The following is a 27,044-nucleotide window of genomic DNA, read 5'->3' as shown; positions in this document are numbered from 1 at the left end:
CAGAACTACAATATAAAATGCAAGTACTCCCCCTTCTTCATGTCTAAATTGACTGTACTATAGTAACTGTAGTTCTTCAAGCACCATTAAGAAAGAGGAGGGGGGGGCGATCCCAAGGAACTGCACCTGAAACAAACAAAACAACAGCAAAAGCTTTGCTCACTTTAGCAAATAAATAAATTTTTAACTTTTCTTCCGAAAAGTGGAATAACTTTCTAAAATATGACATTTTCAGGAAAATGATATTATTTCTCACCAAATTTGAAATGATATCTGTCCCAAACTATAAAATTTCAAGTTCTCTTATCTCAAAAGTAATAATCGGAAAAAATTCCTAAAAAAACTTTGCTATTTTGATAATACACAAAAATCGAATAATTTTGACAAATATCACCTAAAGAATATAATATGTTTAGCCTGTTGCACAGCCTCAATCAAATACTGCCATTAAAAATGTACCTCTTTATATACACCAGTGAGACACAGTAGGTAGCTTTCCAGCAGTGGCTATGTTGGAACATGAGTGATTCAACACAATAAGACTTGATGCCTCACGACTTGTGAAGTTTCAACATGAGAACATGATACTCATGTTCAATTGGTACCAGTAGAACTTATAAAGTCAGCACCTGACATTGGCATTGCTATCCTTGTTTGTCATTGGACAAAGCAGAATGCTCTTTTCCACCTCCGCACTGTTGCCAAATTGTTCTTTTTCCTATGAAGAAATGAAACTCAATTATGGTAATATATTATTGAATTATGAAAAAATATATTTGATATTGAGTTGATCATTATTAATATGAATCATCAATAATTGACATTACATCAGATATACCAGAATCAGCTATCTATTGGCCTACTATAGAAGGCAGTGGTAAGGCAGAGAATTAGCAGCTCTATAGTCTTATCATTTTCATTGACTTTATGATATAAATGTCACTATAATCTAAATTCAAATAAAAAATAATATATAATCTTGCAATAAAGAGCTGAAGTCTTTATATAAAAGTCTCATATAATAAAGTAGAAAGATAATATCCATTATATGGCTTGCTTTTTATAAATTTCCAAGTATATTCTATTGGCTGCTTTTCCATTGTACAGAATGCAGGACTGAAAGCTTCATCTGTCCTGGATGGTGGCACACCTGACTATAGAAATCCACGTATTATTCTTGAGAAAAATGGATTTTGTTGAATTTCTATCACAATTTTCTCAAAAATGACCACCGATTTTTTTTAATTTCATAGTTATTTATGTAAATTATTATAGTTTGTTAATAAATAAGTTACTTTTTAAAAAACAATTTTATTTATTACAAAACATTAAAAAGTGTTTCATGGGGTCCGTTCAACTGACTGAGAGAGACTGAGCTCTGAACACAATATTGTCTTCCATTAGGACTATGCTGACTAAACAAGTTAACACTGATTGTATTCAGTTTCCACTCATATATCTCCTCCATCCCTAAAAAGAACATCAGGGGGTGGATGAGCTGCAAGAACGGGTTGCACATTTTTAAAGAATTCTTTATAAACAATTATGATAATAATTACTAGAAGTACGATATACAGTAGAGAAGTCCATAGACTAAAGCTTGTTGTAAAATTACTTTCTTCCCTTATGGGGGTGTACTTGTTGACATCAATCGGATTAGAATTAAGATGTTCTAAATTAATTGTGAATTCTGGTTCCTGGTCTTCATTCATAGTATTAATAACGTTGTCTAGATTCAATAGCTTACCTAGGTCTATACTTCGATTCAGACAAATGATTAAGTTTTTTACCCTTATAATAAAATGTATTATTGTTGCTATTGATTAAATAAACTCCTTTTACAGATTTTTTTATCATTTATGATTGCTTGTCAATTTTTATTGTTTCCTCATTTGGAAAGATACACAAATACATAGCTATTCAATTCTGGATTCCATTTGACGATACTATTATCTATTTTCATCTTACTATATTTACAATTTGAGGTAGTTCCTGATTCAATAATTACTTTTTCGCAATTAAGTTTGTCATGATACTGATTTTCTATAGAACAAATGAAATTTGATATTTGATTTATTAAATTGCTTTGATTATCTTTCAAATGTTCAAGTAAATTATCATATCTTTGACTATCATACGAGTCTAAATTTCCAGTAATAAATTTTATTACAGCTCCTATTCCATTCACAAGTCCTCTTTTAGATCTCTTATTATTAGTTACACTTATAATGTCTAACTTATCTTCTATTACATTCTTAGTATGATTAATAAATTTTAAATAGTTTACTATATCTCTTACTTTACTACCGTTATCAGTATTATATATTCTAAATTTTCCATAATTGGAATCTTATCTCTAATATTTTCTAATACCTTATCATAATACCGGTACGTATTCAAATTATCAACATGATCAAAAATACTTTCTAATTCATAATAATGTATAAAAGTGTGCTTCGAAATCTCTAACTTTGCAAATCTGCTGAAATTATTCCTAGATTGTTACTTATATTCCGGAATTCTTCAGCTTGAGAAGAATGATTCGTCATACTCATTATAGGCAGAGGAGGTACCTGGAAGAACAGGATTTGAATTAGGATCGGTTGTTACTTATTCAGTTCTTTCATTGGTTTGATTTTTGTTCATTTTCTTTAACTTTCTAGGTCGTTTTATTTTAGATAGATTAATTTTTTCTCTAGTGTTATGATGTCGGGGATTTATTTTGGCAGTTTTAAGTTCTCGATTCACTGATAGGAGAGCTGGAAAAGCTATCAATAATTGTTAGAAATTTTTGTTTATCGAATGTGATGATGTCCATATGTAATATCTGTAAAGGTCTCGTTGCGGTTGTGTTAGATTTAACTCAAGGTTCAAGGGCGCTCTGTCATATTTCGTTTTCAAACAGATTTCACATTGATTTATCAAATTTTGTATACTAGTTCTCATTGATGGCCAATAATATTTCTGTTCTATCCGATCATAGGTTTCCTGAATTCCTATATGATTCGTTTTTCCTTCGTGATAGTTCAACATAATAACTCTCATGTCTTCTTCATCTGTTACATCTAACAGTTTTTTCGAACATTTTACTAATATCAAGTCAGGGCGTTTGAAATGCGTGTTGATAACTACTGTAAATTTTTTGAAGAAATCGTTTTCAAAGAATAGTGAATACTTGATGTATGGTGTGGTGTAAGTTTTTATGAATTCTAAGATATCTTTTTTGAAATTATTCTCTGATATTTGCACAATAAGTCTGGTTTTGTCGAATAGTTTTTTAACTTTCACGTTTTGGGGGTTGTACTTGACAAGGCTGAGTATCACTTGGTGTTTTCCATAATCAACTGGTCCATCTAATATCTGTACACCTGCTGTCGTATTATCTCCGGCATTTGTGTGGACTGTCTGGTCGTCTTCTTCTTCTTGCTGTACTTCTCCTAGGTCCATTAAGCGATTCTCATTCTGGTCGATATTGACTAATACACATTGATTCTTGATGCCGAATCCTGCAAATAGATCGTCTTCATCGAATCCTTCAAATAGAGGACTTTCACCATCAGGAGTTATGCCATCCAATCCTACGAGTGGATTCTGGTTAACTCGTACATCAGTTATCACAGGTTGCGTTGTTTCATTGTTCGGTCCTATAGTCATTAAGATTCTACTTCACATGCGGCGGAATTCGTATTTCAGTTCCCATATAGCTGAACGAAGAGGGGAACAAGTTCAGCAATGGCTCTCTTCGTTCAGCAACGGTCCTCCCACCACCGTTCTCCCAACTCGCTTGCTCACGCCCTCAGGGAGTAAACACGCGCACACACACTCTGTAGAAACTCTGTAATATTACATTTTTTCTAGATTAAAATCGAATCTTCAATTCGAGATCTATAAAACTTGATATTAAATATCAGAGTAATCGATATGTGGACAACTTTTAACTGAGAATTTATTGTAAATAATTGTGTTGCACATTCCATGGTATCACCGAAACAGAGTTAACAGAATTAACAGATAAATAGATCATTATAAATATAGAGGATATATAAATTTAAAATAACAGTTTCGAAATAGAGTTTTATTGATATAATTTTTTGGAATTTAATATCGGTGACGTGTTCATAACGTCGTCACTGGTTTGAGGTGTGGCTTTGCTCTGGACTTGTTAGGTTCTCTCTAAAAATGGTGGCTGGCTATGTGTTCTAATTTTGTGCTCTCTGAATATTTTTCTGTTTAATTGAAATTTATAATGTTTTAAATTAAGTTTTGAACAGTTTTATGGTGTTCTAATTTTGTATAATTTGTTTTGTGTCTACAAGCCTATAGCCATTGTTTTTCAACTATATAAATGGATAAGTATTTAGCTTGTAATGATGCTAGATGTTTAAGTGTGTAAGGTATTGTTTTGTGGATTTGTGTTGTATATTGCCAAAATTCTTATGAAGATTATAAGTTGATTTGCTCTGAAAACTGGATTTCTCTTTCTGAAGAGATAGATCCATTCATAATTTATCAAGAATCTACCATTTTGGAGCCGATAACTTTCCTTAGGTTAATAGGTGAAAAATGCTATCCAACCTATTTAGGAGAAATTGGTAGCACAGCAAATGGTACGCCCTGGTGTGGGACTCAAACTACAAAATATATCCCTGGTTATAAAAAATTATTGGTAGGATAGATATCTTGATAGATTGTGAATGGGAGATGCTGCTGAGTGGGAAATCGGTTCAAGAAAGTTCAGGTTCTAATGAGTAAATACTTTTTATGCAGTAGCAAGATGGAGAACAATAAAAATAATGAAGTTTTATTCAGTGAAAATATTCAAAACTTGGATGAAGAATCTCAATATTTAGACCTAACCTTAAACAATGACTCAAACGATAGTGTAGCTGTAAGTGAAAACGTTTCAAATGTAACAATTCATGAGGAAGTAGTGGAAATATCAAATGAAACAAGTATGGTAGGAGCTAAAAATGATCTAAATCTTATAGTGTTCTTAACACAAAGGTTTGATGAGCAAAATGCTAGATTTGATAATTTGAAACAAGATCAAAGTGCTAGGTTTGATGATATGAAGCAAGAATTTGCTAGCATAAGACTAGAGCAGGTTAGTATAAACCTTCTATTAAAAGATACACATGAAACATTGATTGATAATCATGAAGATGAAAGCAAATTGAAGCAGGATGATAGTAGTGTTGAGATACAAGATCAATTATTTCAAGTTTCAGATAATGTAGGCCTAGTTACTGTTATTGAAAAAGTAAATCCTAGTGAGATAGTAGAATTGAGTAATATAGTAGGTAGGGAGTTGTCTTTATTGAAAGTCAACAGTAAAGAAAGTAGTATTGCCAAATTGAAAGTTAGGAAAACAGTAAATAAAGTGAATGTTTACATGAGACAGGTTTCTGTAGAGGTTAGGAACAATGTAAACAAAATGAATCTTGCTTTGTATCAAGTTGATGAATTCAACTTTCAATTGAAAATTGAAAAAGTGTAAGCAAAGCATAATCTAGTGAACATGACTGACTTTTGTAAGCAAAATGGCTTTGTTGAAACAAATGAACCCATGAATAAAATCATGTTCTTGAAGAAAACAAAGCACAAAGTCACCATTGATGTGTTAGTATTCAAAGGTTGTTTCAAGTTGCTTACTTACAAGATGATGACAGTGAATCACATGATGAAAGGGTATTCCCCGGCACTATGTTATGATTAGGAATCCTGTGTTATGCCAGGATTCAGAATAGCATAATCGCTAAGCAGTGTATGGTAAGAGTCCGTAATTGTGTCTTTATTCTTTCCTGTAGCCTATTTTTCTTGGCCCTTAATCGTTTCAAATTTTGATTCTTTCCTGTCTTTGTGTAATGTTCAGTAAATTTCTTCTATGATGCATATCTTAACCAATCTTGTCCATAGTCATTTAAATTTGTATTTTTTTCTGAAATAATTTTGGAAGTTAAAATAGTAGCTTATTTTCCTAATCTTTAAATTGTTGATAAAACTTAACTTTTCTAAAATCTATCTATTGTAGTGTAAATAATTGTTTGCTTGTGGTATATTTTTTCATCATGTATTAAATATTCTAATTATGTCTATTTTTTGTCAGGTATCATATTAGGTAACTAGGTTTTTCAGAGCAAATTATGTCCCATTTTCTCATCTTTCATTGCATATTGTGCCATAAGCCATATGTAATTAGGTTATAGTTTTCTTCTGGGCTTTTAACCCATTTTGCATTTTATATATATTTTTTTTGCTGTCCAATACTTTGGATTTTTGGTAGACAAGTAGGTGTGATTCTTTTAGAGGTGTGGGCGTGAACCACATATGGCTGGACTCGATTATCTGACCTACTTGTTTGCGATATAAAAACCTTAAGACTGCAACATCAAATGTTTGTAAAAAACTTTTGCATACTTTTGTTTTTGTGGTCCGATACTAGAGTCTGCTATCACATTGCCTTACAGACATCTAGGAACTCTCCACCCAGTCACAATAGTCAAAATATTTTTTCTTCACCAGTTGTTTTTGTGGGAGTGATAGCTCACAGTTATAACAAATTAGTGTCATACTTGGAATCTACAAAATTCCATAGTAGTATATTTTATTAAATATACTTCCTTATGAAAGTTTAGTACTGACATGTAGGATAGGCTCTAATTAATCTTTCTTTTCCTTGTATTATTTAGGAAATTTATTTACCGAATTTTTCTTTTTCTCTTATTTGTATTTTTTAGGGAACTTATTTACCCATTATCCATCTTGATCATCTTTGTATTGTAATCTTGAAATGGTTTGTACTTATTATACAGTCTTTAAATTCTGAAATTATTTAAAAAATAAATGGTTCAATTTAGAACATGCTGAAATTTAATCTTATGTATAAATTCTTCTATTATAATGATAAAACTTCAAAATTTGAAAGTATTAATGAATTGTGTCGCCATATATATGAGATGTTCAATATAAATGAAAGTTAACTTGAATAATAATGATTTCATTAAATAAAAGCGTCTTGTCATATTATTAATTGAAATGAGTTAAAGATTAAAATTTCTCTAAAGTTTTTGTAATTAATGTCTTTTTCTAAATTAAAAAAAAAACTGTTTGTTCTATAAATTTTGATATGATTGATTATCGTTTGAAATGGATGCTGAAGTGTATGTAGAATTTTTAGTGGAGTTTGTTGATTAGAATTTTGCTGGTATGTGATTGTTTTTTGAGATGGAAACCCATTATTGCCTAAAGAAGGAATAACAGAGGTTATGACTTAGAGAGGCAGTAATGAGATAATATTTTTTGTGTTGATTACTTATGTTGATTGCCATAGATGCAGATTACTTATGTTGATTGCCATAGATGCAGATGATTACTTATAAATATTGATTGCCTTTGAAGCAAAATATTATTGATGTTTTGAATGATTTCTTGTTTGATGATTGATAGTAAAGTTTTGTCTTGAAATGTAGTTTGTGTTTAGAACATTGAAAAGTCGAAATAAACTATAGTATCCAACAAACGATGATTAATAATATTGAATAATTTGCTTTTTATAAAATATTTGAACAGTGGATAAATGGAAATGAAATTATTTTTTTTATTAAAATTTTGTAATTGATATCTCTATAGAGTTTGAGGAAATTTCACAATTTATGTATTGCTGACTGTATAATAAGATGTTAACAAATTTCATTTTTATATTGATTATATACTTAGAAATAATTTTCATGTGTATTAGTTTGTATTGGTAGCCTAATCAAAATTTTCTTTTTAGTTTATAAGCATTTTAAAATAACAAGTACAGCATGGACATTAACATCAAAATAATTATCACGTGAATCTCGAAATCAATAACAAGTGAACGCCATGAAGAGTGTTGAGAACATTTGGGTGATTTTCGAACTAGTGTGACTCATTAATTGAATAACTACGCCGATATCTACAATGATGTCTACACCAATGTCTGCACCAATGTTGAAGCCAATGCCAACGCCAATGCTGATATCTACAATGATGTCTACACCAATGCCTGCGCCAATGTCGAAGCCAATGCCAATGCCGATATCTACAATGATGTCTACACCAATGTCTGCAACAATGCCGATGCCAATGCCTGCGCCAATGTTGATGCCAATGCCTATGACAATGTCAACGCCAATGCCAACACCAATGCATATGCCAATGACAATGCCAACGCCTATTGCTGACCATGTAACTCAAACTTCAACACTACCACATTACCTGGAGGTAATTGCCATCCATGTTCACGTTCACAACTTTGAATTCAGAATAACAGTCACAGTATCATGGAAGAAATTGATTCAAAAAATCCTCTCCTAAATTATTCCTGTATGCAGAACTCTAAACCTTGAAAGCTGAAAATATCAAAAAACCAAACCTTACCTAAATTAATCCTCACCTAAGTTAATCCTGTATGCAGCGTCTATCTCTTTTCCAAAAAACAAATTACATTGTCATTTCAAGCCTGAAATGTACATTGTATAATTATATGATACAAAATTTACGTGACTCTGTATTGAGTTTGGTATGCAGCCGTGTACTACAAGCATGAGGCAATGCTAACTGAGATGTCACCTGTATTGAGTTTGGTATGCAGCCGTGTACTACAAGCATGAGGCAATGCTAACTGAGATGTCACCTGTATTGAGTTTGGTATGCAGCCATCTACTACAAGCATGAGGCAATGCAAACTGAGATGTCACCTGTATTGATTTTGGTATGCATCAGTCGACTACAAGTATCAGTCCAACACTACGAGTATTCGGATCAGCCCAACACTGATGTCATCACACTGGAGTCACACTTAACTGAAATTCATACTGAGTGCCTTAACAGACTCTTTTCCAAAATTTGCATCAATTAAATCAACTGCATCAATCGTGAAAGAAATGAACATTTTTTGATTTATTGAAATTTTATGTGAAAATTAAATGTAACAATTCATCAATTCATTAGAAAAAAATTTTTTTTGTTCAACATACTAAATTTTCATGCAATAGAAAATTGAATTTTTCTATCTATTAAATTTATGTGCAATTTCAAAAACTATTCTTTATATATATTAAACTTTCCGTTGAGATATTTTCCTTAAATTATAAAGCTAAATCAAAAGTAATTTTGATATTCTATACTTTGAAATATTGTTTGGAAACGTATAACAAATGCTATTGATGAATTTTTATGATAATTTTCAATTATAGTTGACATGTAATTTTTTTTATAGAAAAATTGTTACTGTTCTCGAATTTAATTTCAACTATTTCCATTTGTTTCAATGTAATTTTTTTTCTTTAAATTCTCAAACAGTGAAATTTTATATGTCAAGAGGGGGGTATTTGTAATATTACATTTTTCTCGATTAAAATCGAATCTCCAATTCGAGATCTATAAAACTTGATAGTAAATATCAGAGTAATCGATAAACATTTTATTTATCGCTGTTATGTCTCATCTTTTATTTTTCAGTTTTTCCCCCTCTCTTGTCATGAATTATGTTGAAAAAAATTATACTGGTGATTCTTCCTCCCATTTTTTCACAGTTTTAACTACATTTCATAATATAAGTATATTTAAAGAGAGGAAATGCTACAATCAATCAATAAAATTACTTGATGATGGTGATTGAATGTGTGTGTGTGTTTGTGTGTGTGTGTGTGTGTGTGTGTGTGTGTGTAGGCTTTTTTCTCCTCCTATATCCGATTAAACCTCAACTCCTGCTCACGTGAGCAGTTATTGTTCACATTAATATTATATTATATATTATTATATTATATACTATTACTTACAATCTATTATTAAATTTTAGATGGATTATTGTTGTATTTGTCAAGCTAGACTCTATTTGGTTTCTGTATATGTATTTATGAGTGTGAATAAATTTGAATTTGAATTTGAAAATTTGAATATGCGGACAACTTTTAACTGAGAATTTATCGTAAATAATTGTGTTGCACATTCCATGGTATCACCGAAACAGAGTTAACAGAATTAACAGATAAATAGATCATTATAAATATAGAGGATATATAAATTTAAAATAACAGTTTTATTGAGAACAAATGTAAAATGTAAATTCTAAACTTGTAATTTATAATTTTTTGGAATTTAATATCAGTGACGTGTTCATAACGTCGTCACTGGTTTGAGGTGTGGCTTTGCTCTGGACTTGTTAGGTTCTCTCTAAAAAATGGTGGCTGGCTATGTGTTCTAATTTTGTGCTCTCTGAATATTTTTCTGTTTAATTGAAATTTATAATGTTTTTATTTGAGTTTTGAACAGTTTTATGGTGTTCTGATTTTGTATAATTTGTTTTGTGTCTACAAGCCTATAGCCATTGTTTTTCAACTATATAAATGGATAAGTATTTAGCTTGTAATGATGCTAGATGTTTAAGTGTGTAAGGTATTGTTTTGTGGATTTGTGTTGTATATTGCCAAAATTCTTATGAAGATTATAAGTTGATTTGCTCTAAAAACTGGATTTCACTTTTTTAAGAAATAGATCCATTCATAATTTATCAAGAATCTACCATTTTGGAGCCGATAACTTTCCTTAGGTTAATTGGTGAAAAATGCTATCCAACCTATTTAGGAGAAATTGGTAGCATGGCAACTCACACACACGCGTGCTCGCGCTCGCGTGCTTGCTGCATGCGTGCCAATTCAGGCATAGAGAATGTGTAAACAACGCTGTTGCCACATTGTGAAAGAATGGGCAAAAATATTGAATTCGCAAGCATGACTGCTGCTGTCTGTCTTCCCTGCAAACTGGCTTTCAAAGTATTCCTTCTGCTCTGCAGTTGTGCAGTACCATACCAAACACTTGTTTGAAATTATTTTGTTACTTAGTTTAAATTTATGTTTAAAGAAATGTAAATAAAAAAATAATTTGAGTATTTTCATAGTTTTATTTGAAAATAATCATGCAAAATTGAAGTTTATAAGTAAGATAATTATAGTAGGCTACCGTATTATTGTTGAGAAATTTTTAAAACGGTACTTAGGTTATTTTTATTATTACTACTAGAATAACTCAACAAATGCATTTGGGACTAGGAATATTGTAAATATATTTTATTGAATTTAGTGAAATATTATTCAACTATTAGCTCCAGCCGTATTATTTGGATACATATTTTTCAGAACCCAAATTGAGAATCATTTCTCAGTAATCCCAAAAAAGAAAATACATAACAAACTTTATGATCTCCAAGAAAAAAGTGGGACAAAAAGAGATGTAAAAAGTGATAAAAATATGGGAACTGCTGTTGATTCTAACAAAAAAAATGTCTAAAAATCCATTCTTTGAAAAAAGAAGTTTGCATAAATTGCTCAATATACATCAACTTTGCCCATGGCCTACAGCCGTTGCATTCATTTTTTCCAGTCTTATGATATTATATGATTGAAAATGCTTTCTACAATAATCATTTGAAAAAGCAGCAATAAGAATATAGGGTCTACCTATTACCACACTTTTCAGACACAATTAAATTAAATACATTTCTTCACAAGTAGAGTTTGTTTGGTAATAGAGAAATATTATTGAAGCAATGACAATCATCACAATACAACATTTTGCAAAACAAATGCATTTGGGACAAGGAATATTGTAAATATATTTTATTGAATTTAGTAATTTAGTGTAATATTATTCAACTATTAGCTCCAGCCGTATTATTTGGATACATATTTTTCAGAACCCAAATTGAGAATCATTTCTCAGTAATTCCAAAAAAGAAAATACATAACTTTATGATCTCCAAGAAAAAAGTGGGACAAAAAGAGATGTCAAAAGTGATAAAAATATGGGAACTGCTGTTAATTCCAACAAAAAAAGATTCTAAAAAATCCATTCTTTGAAAAAAGAAGTTTGCATAAATTGCTCAATTTACATCAACTTGGCCCATGGCCTACAGCCCTTGCATTTATTTTTTTCCCTTGTTATGATATGATATGATTGAAAATCCTTTTTACAATAATCATTTGAAGAAGCAGCAATAAAAATGTAGGGTCTACCTATTACCACACTTTTCAGACACAATTAAATTAAATACATTTCTTCACAAGTAGAGTTTGTTCGGTAATAGAGAAATATTATTGAAGTAATGACAATCATAACAATACTACGTATTTATAATTATTTTGCAAAACAAATTATCTCATGAAACTGTTGGTAGAAAACTAAACAGATATCAAAGACAAATAAAGTCTAAATATAACATTATATCGTTGTAATTATGTTTATAATTAATAATGTACTGATGAATATTTCTGATCAATTTATACCTAATCCTTCAAGTAAAAACTAAAAGCAAAACAAATAAATTATAAGAAAATTATTGTAGCCTAAATGTATAAAGCTGATGATTGATAATAATGCATTATATAATTATCATTGTATTTTGGAAGAAGTATTTATATTGAGAGTAATAATTATTCTGAGAATAATTATTTGGAAGAAGATTCATTGCTACATAATAGGCCCCTACTTAAAAAACTAAAACAAAATAGAACATCATGTAATAAGGCTTATAATTGATACGGTAGTATACTACTATCATATAGAATAAATACTGTATCATTGGATATATAACAATAGATAATTGAAGAGAACTAAAACAAAATAACACTTTTATACATGTTATAAGGCTCATGATTGATAATACAGAAAAATGAAATAAAAATAATACAAATTGAAACAAAATAAAACATAATTGTACCTATTCAATGATTCTTTCCATGTGTTGTTTGTGCCTCAATTATCCAATCTGGATTTCTAATTGGCATCGAACGTGTATGCCGAGGATCCACAAGTTCTGGCAACAGGCAATCCATGTAGAACTTTGTCACTTGTGGGTATACCTTTGTATTCCAGAAATGTTCTTCTCTGTACACGGTTAAAATTGCTGTGCCCTTTGGAGACCATATGCAAAATAAGCAGTAGTGACAAAGTTGCCCCTGTACTTGATAATAATAATAGTTATGGCTTGTATTCATTTATATTTCAGAACCGTTCATTTTGCAGAATTTTAGAATGTTACCTTCTGCTGCTTCTCTAGGGTGCTGTTGACTTATGGTCTGAGGACATTTAACTTCCACAATTCCTTGCCCATCTTCTAAAATTCCATCCAGAGATGCAGCAAGAAATGGAGAATTTGCATCAATGAACAGACCACATTTCATTATTTTCTTCCCAGTTATTTCAGCTATGTTTTTGAGAGCAGCCTCCTCATTCATTTTCCCATATTGCATGGCTGACAAGCTTTTACCACCCCCATACAAAAGCTCACGAACAAGATTTGTGCAACTGGTGTGTGGCCTCCTCTTACTTATTCTCCCAAAATTTGATGCTGTTATCCTTTTACGCCTCTCTTCAATCCATTCAGCAGAGAGATGTTGCAAAATAGTCCTCCTTTCCAACTGATGACGGCTCTCTTCAGATCGCTTCAGCAATTCCAAGAATTTATTTTTTTCTATGGTGAATTCTTCTTCATTTAGATCAGGACGTTGAGCGTTGGGACCATAATCTATATCTGTTGTTTTCTGGCAGGGGAAAAGTGACTTGCGTGTTTTTAGATCATTCTTCTTCCGTCTTTCCCTGTCCTGTTCAATCTTCCATTTACGTTTCATCTGCATGGATTTGCAGAAAGTTCCAGGACTCGATTTTAACATAGTTTTGTGAAGGTTGTAGAGCGCCATTCCGGTGTTGTGTTGTACAACAGCACCCTGACACCTTGCCTGGTAGCATCCACGAGCTGTGAAATTTATTCTTTTTCCACCAACAAATTTAGCTACGGCGTGATTATAATGTTCAGCATAATTGCTGTCAACATCCTCTAACAAACTAGAAGCATGCAAGCTCAGAAAACGAGCTGCATCTTTCAGTCACTGAGAAAGTCCCTGGGAACAGCTTCCAAATCTGGAACTATATTTGGAAGATTCCAAATGGGTTTACCAGTGCAAAAATAATCTTTACATTTGGAATGGTCCCCAAAAACATGGTTTGGTCCATTCAAAATGTCCTCTTTTAACATCTCCACACTCTTCAGTTTGTCAACATTTTCCTTGTTGTGGATCACTGCTTTGGTAACCGCGTATCTCAGCCTAACTAGCCTGTCACCAATCTTCTTACGCAACATAATGGGTTTACATCCTCTATTGCTAGTTTGTGCAATTTCCCTAATTTTATTGCAATAATTTCGCATAAGGTGATTACGACACTCAATCTCCAGTACACTGGTATTTTTGTATGGCCTGCGATCAAGTAATGTTTTATATACACTGCTATCACCATCTGCAATCAGTCTATTGTAGCGCACTCCATACATTTCCTCACTTGATGAGAATCCCTCTGCAATAAGCACAGCCTCCATACTGGTAGAACTTTGCTGAGTACTCCAGTTTTTGAAGCATGTGTGCTCCCTTGCCTGCTTACCCAACCGTTCAGCCCTTACACAAATTGTGCAGTATTTGTTCTTCACACCAACATAAAGAACTTTCTTGGTGTGGTATCCAACTATGGCAGCCTGTAATACATAATAAATCAATTGAAAAAATATTATTCTCATTCACTCAATTAATTGCATATTTTATAAAGCAGCACAACTAGAACTGATAATAATTGGCACTGATAGAAATAATAATTTACTGAAGTCATAAGTAACCATAAATTTATCATTTATTAGTATTAGAGATATAGATATAATTTATTAGTGATATAGAGAAAAAATGTCGATTTCCCCTTAGTTCTCTTGTAATTCACCATTTTGTTCTATCAAATTTTTTGTTGTTTTATTCATCCGGGTATGGAAATGATTGAATCTCATGTACAATGATTATCGAGATAATGGCCACAATACATTATACTAAAGACCACAATTTTTCAAGTTTAACTTTAATATCTGATCGTCAAACCAGAACTTTCATTGGATGAAACGTGTAGACAAGCAACTCTGAAGATAGCTTATAATAATAAAAAATAATTATTGTTTAGCAGTAATAATAAATTATTCTTACCACACCAGAGAGGGAATTATAGTTGGTACAATAGGAGCGCTTTGCCCAACAGCCATCAGCAACAACCGTCAATAGAGGTACACCATCAGCATCAACGTCCCCCCTTTTGATTGCCTCATGTTTTTCTTCTTCAGCTGCCATCTCCATTGATTTTTCGGCTGTTTCCTTCCAGGCATCAGCTACTCGGTCATGATACTTGCGAAATGTATTGTAAGACATGCAAGGAATGTATAAGCATGACAAAACCTCTTCCAGCTAGGAATGACCTCCTCATGTGCTCATTGTACCAGAAACTGCTGATGTATTCACATCCATAGTTTTCTCGTTTGAGACATTTGTCAAAGAGATTTTTCTATATTACACATCTTACACTTGAGCGTGATAGAAGAGTTCAAACCTTTTCTACATTCTTTTATTACAGTCATATCCTTGAAACTGCAATGAAATGGTAAGTGGTCATCAATTTTCTGAATTTGAGCAATGAATGAATGTACGTCCACTATTCGTCTACCTTCTAACATCAATGAAGATGATGTCACAGGAATAGGAGATGTGCTAGTTGCTTGAGGCAGTGCGATTCCATTATGAGTAGAAGCTACTGGCACTGAAGTTTTAGGAGTTGTGCTAGTTGGTGGATGTGATGATAAGCCTTCAGAAGTAGAAGCAACTGGTTCTGAAGTTTTAGGAGGTATGCAAGTTGTTCGATGCAATGGAATACTTTTAGAAGTAGAAGCAATAACCGGATCCAAAGTTTTGTAAACAGGAGATAATTTGGTGATAGTTTTTTGAGATGACTGTGGTGTATTCCTTTCTTTCTGCACTGAAAGACATAACAAAAAATGTATGTTGAAGATGATTTTGTAAAAATCTGGTACGGTACACTCATATATAACTTTCCTTGCCTTTATGATATTTACAATTCAGCATAGATTTTTTTCAGAATTTCTGATTATTAATCTAAAGTTAAGTTCACTACAGTTTCATATGTTCAGAGTAGTTAGCATAGAAAATTCTTGTGTTGTTAGCCTGATAATTGGGAATTGAAAATCAACTTTTGCATGGATGGGGTGGAGCCCCTGTTCGGTTTATTGATATGTGACTTGGGGCAGTTGATAGAGCCTGTCTATTTGGGATATGAGAAACATCAAAATTGTTAGAGCGGTTACTGGGAAAATCACTGAGAAAATGTTATTAGTATAGCCTACTTACATGATGTGTGAAGTGGTGCTGAAAATGACATTGCTTTCTGTATGCTCTTCCTCGACAAATTCCGTAGGCCTAAAAAGTAGACAAGGCATTGTACATTATGTAAATAATGATGTTTATGGAATGTTCAACAAGTATCAATAACATTTTGAACAATGTCTATAAAGACCACCCTGTTATCATTTATAAAATTCAATTTAGTACTGTATAGGATGCAATAAGGTTTAGGAATGCTATAGTATAGATACAAAATTATTAATTTGTTTCAGTCTGTAGAAATGTTCTATGTAAAAAAGGTTCTTATGCTTCCAAATTAGTAAGAAAAATATATTCTGTAATCAATGTTACTTATTATAATGATTTTGTCATGTTTTCATCAATTTATATTGGATAGAAATTAATTAATAATTAGTTCACTCACATTATTGTTGTGGGATTGTTGGAATCATCATTGGCTTCAGTCTGTGCTTGGACATTCTGTAATTTGGTCCTGGAATAATAGAAACAAAGATCAATATAACTACTAGTATATATACTACACAAATAGACAATGGTTAATTTTAATAGGCTTATTCTAGTACTAGTGACCCCCTGGGTTAAAGAACTCGCTCAAAAACTGTTGTAAAATCTGACAAAGCATTTATTGGAACGGTTCCACTTGTTACTCGTTCCGCTACTACGTAGACATCATGTCGTCATTTTGTCTGTCTGTGCTGACCAGTGACGTCACACTCACGGTTCTTTGCCACTGCTCTAATCAGGTTGGTTTTCTATACTTTTAGTCGTGTTATTTTGCTGTTGCAATTTTAATATTTGTACTATTCGATTTTTTGGAATTTATTTTGTCTTTAGGCATCTTACTTTCTAGATATTTGTTACTTTTTCACCATATGTTTGTAAACGTGTTGCTTACGTTTCAAACACATCTGGCATCTTCCTTCTTTCAACGAGCATTGTAGCGTCTTTTTCTTTTGCAATGGTTCTTGGTCAAGGGTGCATTTACGCCTTCGGTCTAAACCTTTTATCCATTTTCATCGGACCTACGAAACGTTTTTAAAAGTGAATTATTCTTCAAATTAATTTGTTTGTTCTATTCTTCAATTGTGATTCAATTATTCATCGATTTCTTCACTCATTTACTCTGATAAACTTTATCAAAATTGCAACCTCGTGTGGGCGTTCATTGCTATTTATTTAATCTACAGAACGTTTTTAAAGTGTGAATTACTTCTGCAAATTAATTCATTTATTCTATTCTTCAACTGTGATTCAACTATTCATCGATTTCTTCGCATGTTTACGCTGATAAACTTTGTCAAGTTCACAACCTCGTGTGGGCTTCAATTGCCATTCTTCTAACTATTGGCTTCACCTCTTGAAACTCAAACTTTCAAGTTCATCATCTCTATCGTTTGGAAATCAATCTAAAAATTCCACAACTTGAAAGTCGGATTATTCATTTGGGATTCTACATGCACCTGCCTACATTTCCACTGGGGGATTTGCCTGCTGTGATGGACACTTCCATGCTTGTCATCGCATGGCCAGATCACATCATCGCTTGCTGATGTCCTGTTCCTGTGGGTATTGCAGAGTCATTGCCTGTCTGCCTGGCTGCATCTCCTCTTCAAAATTTTATTCAGGTTACGTAAATTGTTCTATTCAATTTTCATTTACGTATGTATCATAATTGTTTTATTAATGTCTATCTTGACATTCAATTCACTAAGGCCACCGACGCCTATTAATTCATTGGATTTGACAGCTACCCTTGGCTTTACAAGTGATTTTCTGAGGCCACTGACGCCTATTAATTGATTTATCAATGTCTATCTTGACATTCCATTCACTAAGGCCACTGACGCCTATTTATCGTTCTATTGATGTCTATCCTGGCATTCAATTCACTGAGGCCACCGACGCCTATTAATCATTCTAATTGATGTCTATCTTGACATTCAAATCACTGAAGGCCTATGCCGCATATATTTTTATGTATTCTACTTGTTGAGCACTATTTACAGCTCATTGTCATTTGTTATTATTCCTTTGTACTATTGATGTCTATCTTGACATTCAAATCACTGAAGGCCTATGCTGCATATATTTTTATGTATTCTACTTGTTGAGCACTAGTTACAGCTCATTGTCATTTGTTATTATTCCTTTGTACTATTGATGTCTATCTTGACATTCAAATCACTGAAGGCCTATGCCGCATATATTTTTATGTATTCTACTTGTTGAGCACTATTTACAGCTTATTGTCATTTATTATTCCTTTTGTAAATCATTATCATTTATTATTATTCCTTTTGTAAATCATTAAGATTGAACTTTGCAGCAATAACTTTTCATTATAGCACTCAATTTATATTCGCAATTCAGGTATCATTAATATTACCTTTTCGATTATTGTCAGGCTTCAATGGTCATTAATGTCATTGACCTAATTTCATTTAAATTTTGTATTTCTCTAACGTTTTATCATGTTGTAATTATCCCAAGATATTTGATTCAATCTACTTACAATTGTTTTTGTATGAGGCCATCTGCCTATTATTATTTTATTGTTATTAAATCTCATCTTGTTGATTCATTTAATCTTTTATTGGCGTACTTACCACACTTCAAGCTATCAGTATTTTTATGCACAGAATTCAAAGATTTATTTGTAGGTATTAATACCAACTATCATTCACAGTCCACTGCCCTGACCTTGGATTCTGTCATAAAAATTGGTTCATCCGGGCCAGATTTCTTGATCCAGTGTTTACCTAGAATAATTGTTAATTGGGGACCAATTGGATAAAAATTGGTCCTCCAGCCCGTTCATTTTTGATCTAGTGTTACCTAGGATAATTGTTAATTTTTATTACCCATTTCTTGGTCCATTGAACCTTAGGGTTTCAGTGACCGTGTCCCTAATAGTCTAGCTTGACGCCAATGATTAGGTCCCACTCTAGAGTATATTTTATTCCATTGTACCTTTGTATGTTTATATTGTTTAATATTAAGCATTCACACACTTGTTTCAAATTTTCAGTACTGGCTGCAACTCAAAGCACGCTGCGACGTGTATGCACCAGCTATCAACTATCTTGTACCCTGAGAGACTGAACCGCACTGAACTGGTCACAGACAGCTATTGTGCATTGAGTAAACAACACATGGCAAACTACACCGCCTTGCGAGCTCACTACTTGACTCACCGCACAGCAAGCTTGATACAACTTGCCTCATACGCACAGGCGTGCCTCTCTGCGTACTGGACCAGCGCCCAAGGTTGCTTATTGGCGCAGCAATCACATTGCTACAGTGCAGCATCGTTTTGTTCACTCAGGTTTTTCTGTTAGTTTTTAAGCATGTCTGATCATGAGGAAGATTCACTTCCTGAGCCTTCTGCTCTTTTCAATGCAAGAGACAATTTACACCAGGAAATAGATTGGTTCATAACCAGCTATAACGATTATGTTGTGGACACTGAAGCCACTTATTATCAATTATTGACTGTCAAAAACGAACTAGGTTCACTTAGAATTAAGTATGATAAAATTCATGAACAGCTATGGAATTCAGAGTTGCAAGCACAAGACACTTCAACTCATTTTGAGATACTTAATAAGTTTATCTCCATTACCTCTAAGGCAAACGCTGCATTAACTGCTTTTGAAAGCAGACAACGCAACAATGAGGCCACTGCTGGTGCTTCCCAGCGGCCAACATCTCAAAACTCACATTTGGCAAATTTTCAGTTGCCTCAGATTCCACTTCCACGCTTCAATGGGGAGCTTTCAAAATGGCAAGCATTCTCAAGTGCTTTTACCAATATTATTGGTAATCAAGATAATATTAATGACTCATTGAAATTTTTCTATCTTCGTCAATCACTCAGTGGTGAAGCTCTTGCTAGAGTGGAACACATTGAAGCTGACGAAAATGGTTTTCAGCTTGCTTGGAACCTCTTAAGGGAGAGGTATGACAATAAGAGATTAATTGCTGCCAGGCACGTCACGGCAATTGAATCTCCGCCTACCATAAAGCGTAACTGTCCGCAATCGTTACGGGCATTCATTGACTTTTGCAAGTCCCACATTACAGCGCTCGAAGCACTTCAACTTGGAGTCCAAATCAAGGACTTATTGTACATGCACAAAATGTTGTTGCAGTTGGATACTGCTACTGTTCGAGAATGGGAAAAGAGTGTTGGTATACACAACATTCCCACCATTGATAAATTTTGGAATTTTTTGGAATCACAATGCAAAATCATGGAAGCTGTTGCTTCAAGCTCAGCTAACCATCATCAAGGAAATGTACAGCAAAGTACATCCAACTCGGTTGGTGCTCATAGCAAGCCGAAGTTCAATCAAAATCAATCGAATGTTCAAGCTAGGATGTAGGTTACTACCTCTTCTATGTCACCTTGTAGTTTTTGTAATTCTGTTGGTCATTTTCCAAATCGTTGTAATGAATTATTGAAGTTGCAGGTTACTGATCGTTGGAATGCTGTCCGTGACAAAAGGTTATGTTATAATTGCCTCAAGCCTTTCGCACCCAATCATGTTTGTTCCGACAAATCGTGTACACTTTGTGGCAAGAGTCACCACACTGTTCTTCATAGGTCGTATCCTCAATCACGAGACACTCAGCCTACTTCTAAGGATAAGGTAACTTCAAATGTTATTCATTCTCAATCCTTTGCTCCCTCCAAGGGTAAGAATGCTGTTTTGAATTCCGTCATGGTTCAGAATGCGGAAACAACTAAGCAAGCTGTTTCTCATGCAGAACAGCCTCAGAAGAACTCTCATGTCACAATGAGCTCCACCTCGTCACTGTGTTTGCAACAGCAATCAACTGTCGCTTTGTTACCTACTGCCGAGCTTTTGGTTCAAACTTCTAGTGGAGAATTTATTAAAGCAACCGCTCTTTTAGATTCTTGCTCTGATTGTAATTTGATGTCAACTAGGTTGGCTGAAAAATTGTCACTTGTTACTTTGTATTCTGACACTTTGATTCATAGTGTAGGTGAGAATAAGACCAAATCATCTATCTCTCATTCAGTTTGCTTGTCTTCATCTGATCGTTCGTGGTCGGTTGAAGAAAATTGTATCGTAGTTGATAGCATATCATCTAATGTTCCTAGTGTGAACATCGATCTTTCCAAAATTTCAATTCCTGTTGAACTCAAATTAGCGGATCCATGGTTTGATCAGTCTAAACCTGTAGATTTGTTACTTGGTGCTAGCATATTTGCATCTATACTTCAGCCTGGTAAATTATATCTAGCTCAAAACGCTCCCATTCTTCAGAAAACCAGTCTAGGTTGGGTCATATTTGGTTCTTGTAAAATCATTCGTCCTATTGCAGCACCTCGTTTGTGCCTCCCTGCTTCGCCTGTGGCCGCTCCCCGTAGGGTCATGTCAAATTTTCTAACTTCAAATGATGTCTCTCATCAGTTAGAGAAATCAGTTCAGGTATCAGTTCAGGACATCAGTTCTCATTCAGTTCAGGTATTAGCTACTACTTCTTCTCGTAATGATGTTATCTCAGGCATAATCAATAGTTGCTCAACTTATCACAAAATCGTTCGTACAACAGCGTATGTTCTACGGTTCATTCATAATTGTAGGAAACAAAATTCAGTTACTCCGCACTTTGGTCAATTAGCTATCTCTGAAATTTCAGAAGCTGAAAATTGTATCTTCAAATCTATTCAAGAAGAAGCTTTCTCTGCTGAACTTAAAGCATTGCGTCAAAATCAGGAGCTATTGCCTAATAGCTCTATTAAAGCCTTGTCACCATTCATTCACTCAGATTCTCTGCTCAGAGTTGGTGGACGTTTGCAAAATGCAAATGCTTCCTTTGATTATAAACATCAAATATTGTTGCCCAGCAATCACAAATTCACTCGTGCATTGATTGTTGCTCACCATCGTCATCTAAGTCATGCTGGTGTGCAGGCCACCATGGCCAGTGTAAGACAACGATTTTGGTTTCCCTCCACCCGTCGCACCATCAAAAGTGTATTGCGGCATTGCATATTGTGTTTTCGCTTTTCGGCTCTTCGTTCTGAGCAAATCATGGGTAGTTTACCAGCGGCCCGCGTTCAGGCTAATTTTCCCTTTTATAATTGTGGTTTGGATTACGCCGGTCCTATTTCCATCCCGTGTAGGCGGCCCCAAATCTCGTACTTTTTCTAAAGCATACTTGTCGCTGTTTGTGTGTATGGTAACTCGTGCCGTTCATATTGAAACTGTCTCGGAACTTACCTCCAAGGCATTTATTGCCGCTCTGATTCGGTTTTCTGCTCGTTGTGGCATTCCGCATTCCATTTTTTCGGACAACGCCACAACTTTCGTTGGTGCCAACAATGAGCTACGTGAGCTCCACGAATTTTTGTCCTCTGATCGTCTCAAATCAGATATTCATGACACTATGTCTGTACTCAACATCCAATGGCACTTCATTCCCCCTCGGGCTCCGCACTTCGGTGGACTCTGGGAGAATGCGGTAAAAAATTTCAAACACATATTCTGTGTAGTTACATTCAACAAGGTATTTAACTTTGAAGAAACCTGTACTCTTGCTGCTCAGGTCGAAGCCATCTTGAATTCGCGTCCTCTTGTTCCCTTGTCGGAAGATCCACATGATCTTGCCCACTTGTCTCCAGGTCATTTTTTGATTGGACGTCCACTTACGTCATTACCCTTCTTACCGCCTAACACCAAACACATTGATCATCGTTCACGTTGGTATCAACTTGCTGTTTCTATCCAGGAGCTTTGGGATGGGTGGTCTCGTGAATATTTAACCACTCTTCAGAAAAAAGGCAAATGGCTAAACAATTATGAAAATTTGAAGGTCGGTATGGTTGTCAACTTGAAGGATCCTGGTTCCGCACAGTCCACTTGGAAGTTCATCCCGGTAAGGACGACAAGGTTCGAGTTGTCACTGTTCTCACTCCCTCTGGCACTTTTAAGAGAGCTATTTCAAGTTTAGCACCTCTTCCCATTGATGAGGATTCTAGTTAATCCCCTTGCTCTTATGGTTCATGTTGTATTTTTAGGTTTCATTGTTTTTGTTCCCCTGGTTCTCACATGGGGCCCAGTTTTCAATTTCCAATTGCCTTGCCAGATTTTACATATTTCTTACTTTTTCTTATTGTGCCATACCCCCGTATGACACAAGGGGCCCAGTTTATGTAAAATCTGACAAAGCATTTATTGGAACGGTTCCACTTGTTACTCGTTCCGCTACTACATAGACATCATGTCGTCATTTTGTCTGTCTGCGCTGACCAGTGACATCACACTCACGGTTCTTTGCCACTGCTCTAATCAAGTTGGTTTTCTATACTTTTAGTCGTGTTATTTTGCTGTTGCAATTTTAATATTTGTACTATTCGATTTTTTGGAATTTATTTTGTCTTTAGGCATCTTACTTTCTAGATATTTGTTACTTTTTCACCATATGTTTGTAAATGTGTTGCTTACGTTTCAAACACATCCGGCATCTTCCTTCTTTCAACGAGCATTGTAGCGTCTTTTTCTTTTGCAATGGTTCTTGGTCGAAGGTGCATTTACGCCTTCGGTCTAAACCTTTTATCCATTTTCATCAGACCTACAAAACGTTTTTAAAAGTGAATTATTCTTCAAATTAATTCATTTGTTCTATTCTTCAATTGTGATTCAATTATTCATCGATTTCTTCACTCATTTACTCTGATAAACTTTATCAAAATTGCAACCTCGTGTGGGCGTTCATTGCTATTTATTTAATCTACAGAACGTTTTTAAAGTGTGAATTACTTCTGCAAATTAATTCATTTATTCTATTCTTCAACTGTGATTCAACTATTCATCGATTTCTTTGCATGTTTACGCTGATAAACTTTGTCAAGTTCACAACCTCGTGTGGGCTTCAATTGCCATTCTTCTAACTATTGGCTTCACCTCTTGAAACTCAAACTTTCAAGTTCATCATCTCTATCGTTTGGAAATCAATCTAAAAATTCCACAACTTGAAAGTCAGATTATTCATTTGGGATTCTACATGCTCCTGCCTACATTTCCACTAGGGGATTTGCCTGCTGTGATGGACGCTTCCATGCTTGTCATCACATGGCCAGATCACATCATCGCTTGCTGATGTCCTGTTCCTGTGGGTATTGCGGAGTCATTGCCTGTCTGCCTGGCTGCATCTCCTCTTCAAAATTTTATCCAGGTTACGTAAATCGTTCTATTCAATTTTCATTTACGTATGTATCATAATTGTTTTATTAATGTCTATCTTGACATTCAATTCACTAAGGCCACTGACGCCTATTAATTCATTGGATTTAACAGCTACCCTTGGCTTTACAAGTGATTTTCTGAGGCCACTGACGCCTATTAATTGATTTATTAATGTCTATCTTGACATTCCATTCACTAAGGCCACTGACACCTATTTATCGTTCTATTGATGTCTATCTTGGCATTCAATTCACTGAGGCCACCGACGCCTATTAATCGTTCTAATTGATGTCTATCTTGACATTCAAATCACTGAATGCCTATGCCGCATATTTTTATGTATTCTACTTGTTGAGCACTATTTACAGCTCATTGTCATTTGTTATTATTCCTTTGTACTATTGATGTCTATCTTGACATTCAAATCACTGAAGGCCTATGCTGCATATATTTTTATGTATTCTACTTGTTGAGCACTAGTTACAGCTCATTGTCATTTGTTATTATTCCTTTGTACTATTGATGTCTATCTTGACATTCAAATCACTGAAGGCCTATGCCGCATATATTTTTATGTATTCTACTTGTTGAGCACTATTTACAGCTTATTGTCATTTATTATTCCTTTTGTAAATCATTATCATTTATTATTATTCCTTTTGTAAATCATTAAGATTGAACTTTGCAGCAATAACTTTTCATTATAGCACTCAATTTATATTCGCAATTCAGGTATCATTAATATTACCTTTTCGATTATTGTCAGGCTTCAATGGTCATTAATGTCATTGACATAATTTCATTCAAATCTTGTATTTCTCTAACGTTTTATCATGTTGTAATTATCCCAAGATATTTGATTCAATCTACTTACAATTGTTTTTGTATGAGGCCATCTGCCTATTATTATTTTATTGTTATTAAATCTCATCTTGTTGATTCATTTAATCTTTTATTGGCGTACTTACCACACTTCAAGCTATCAGTATTTTTATGCACAGAATTCAAAGATTTATTTGTAGGTATTAATACCAACTATCATTCACAGTCCACTGCCCTGACCTTGGATTCTGTCAACTGTTGTATTGTAATCTTTGAGACCCGCAACATTTAATTATACAGAGTTAGTGAAAATATTATGGAGACAGTTAAATATTTCCTATTGACCCATAAAAAGGTTCCAAGAATACGTGTTCAAAATTTGAAGCTGATTGATCAATTCTTTCTAGTAATTGTAGAACATACAAACAGATGGATAACGACTTTGGCCTTCAGTAAGTCAGAAGTAAGAACTTTCTAACGCTCGTTCAATTAGTATTAGAACTTATTACAGTACATTACTTATTACAAGACTTATTACAGTAAGGTACCTAAAGCCATCAGCCTAGGCTTTGTACATTATCATTGACTAAGATAGACCTATACAGTATTCGTGGAAATTTTTCAAGTTGGTACCTACTCAGATTAGGCTACATTACAGTGTATGAAATAGAGAATCCATTCAATGTTGTAACTGTCACATTTCCAAATTTTCCAAGCCTAAGAATGTAAACTAATTATCAAATAATGTCAACTAGAAGATTATTGTTGAATCAACCGCCACGAGTTGAACATGACCTATACAACTCTTGACTTATTTTGTTGACAGATTTTGTTCACCAAATTTTCTCTTGATAATGATGGTTACATTATAGGCCTACAGTGTTTGAAATGGAAAGGTGGCACAATTTAACTCTATTTCATTGCATACTATAGATACCGTAACTAATTACTCTACCAAGGAAAATTGAAGCAAATATTGTAAAGTATTAGCTTACCTTTTTAAAGCCCAATATTGTTTCAATGCTGTTCCTCTTCGTTTGAGCGGTTTTGCACAGAGAAGCAATTTCCTTTCTTTGGTTGAATAGCGACGTTTGCTTCGTGATGTTTCTTCCATTTTTTACAAATCACAGTAGAATAAGCAACATTCATAACAAAAACCGAAGATGAAGAAAAATTAATTATCACCTACGGTAATCTTGGAAACAATAAAACTTCTTCATATAGGAAGGCTGTGCTTCTTTTACATAGCATAAATGACAATACCATGTAATAAAGAAATCACAGAGTCTTATACTATATTGAAACTATATTTTCAGGATTTTACCTTTTACGTTAAACTTTTATCAGGATTATCAGCATTAATATAGGTACTATATTTAAACTATATTTAACTGTATACTATATTTTTTGTCTATGATAGCAGAAGCAGAAACAAACATGCCAAGAGCACTTGAATATTGGAACATGGATAAGTTACAGGCCTTTGCTGTAGGTTATCCTATTTATAACAAATAAAACAATTCCCATTCTATCTCAAAGGGAACTCATTACGGATGACGTAGTAGGTGGAAGGCATGTTCATCACCACAGGTGGTGGCTACGCAGTTACCGCGGTGGGAGTGATGAAACGGTAGCGCATTCTGGGGAGAGACCAGTTAAACTAATTTTCAAATGAAAGTATGAAACCGCCGTTATTGAGCTCAAATTCTGTGACATCACACAATTTCTCTTCACAATTTGT

At 33.9% G+C, this 27,044-nt stretch overlaps 1 protein-coding gene across 4 annotated transcripts; it reads right to left on the bottom strand.

Annotated features, from left to right (window-relative positions):
* Positions 1-26,841, bottom strand: LOC120353857. 4 transcript variants are annotated; one of them, XR_005572650.1, is made up of 5 exons: positions 26,299-26,841; positions 16,666-16,734; positions 16,248-16,316; positions 15,039-15,858; positions 12,359-14,548 (listed from the first exon to the last, which is right to left on the bottom strand). XR_005572650.1 is itself a non-coding variant. In XM_039439121.1 (4 exons), exons 1-4 carry the CDS (start codon positions 26,415-26,417, stop codon positions 87-89), a joined length of 297 nt encoding a protein of 98 aa, XP_039295055.1. In that variant the 5' UTR covers positions 26,418-26,841; the 3' UTR covers positions 1-86. The 4 variants fall into 4 exon arrangements, 3 of the variants coding, with proteins under 3 accessions (XP_039295055.1, XP_039295062.1, XP_039295043.1); XM_039439121.1 differs by lacking the exons at positions 12,359-14,548; positions 15,039-15,858 and adding an exon at positions 1-126; XM_039439128.1 differs by lacking the exons at positions 12,359-14,548; positions 15,039-15,858 and adding an exon at positions 2,453-2,573.
* Positions 26,842-27,044: the final 203 nt, after the last annotated feature.

This window comes from Nilaparvata lugens, chromosome 1 (assembly GCF_014356525.2).
Source record: "Nilaparvata lugens isolate BPH chromosome 1, ASM1435652v1, whole genome shotgun sequence".
NCBI lineage: Eukaryota > Metazoa > Arthropoda > Insecta > Hemiptera > Delphacidae > Nilaparvata > Nilaparvata lugens.
The sequence above is the reverse complement of the archived record's forward strand: the minus strand, read 5'-3'. Positions and strand labels throughout refer to the sequence as shown.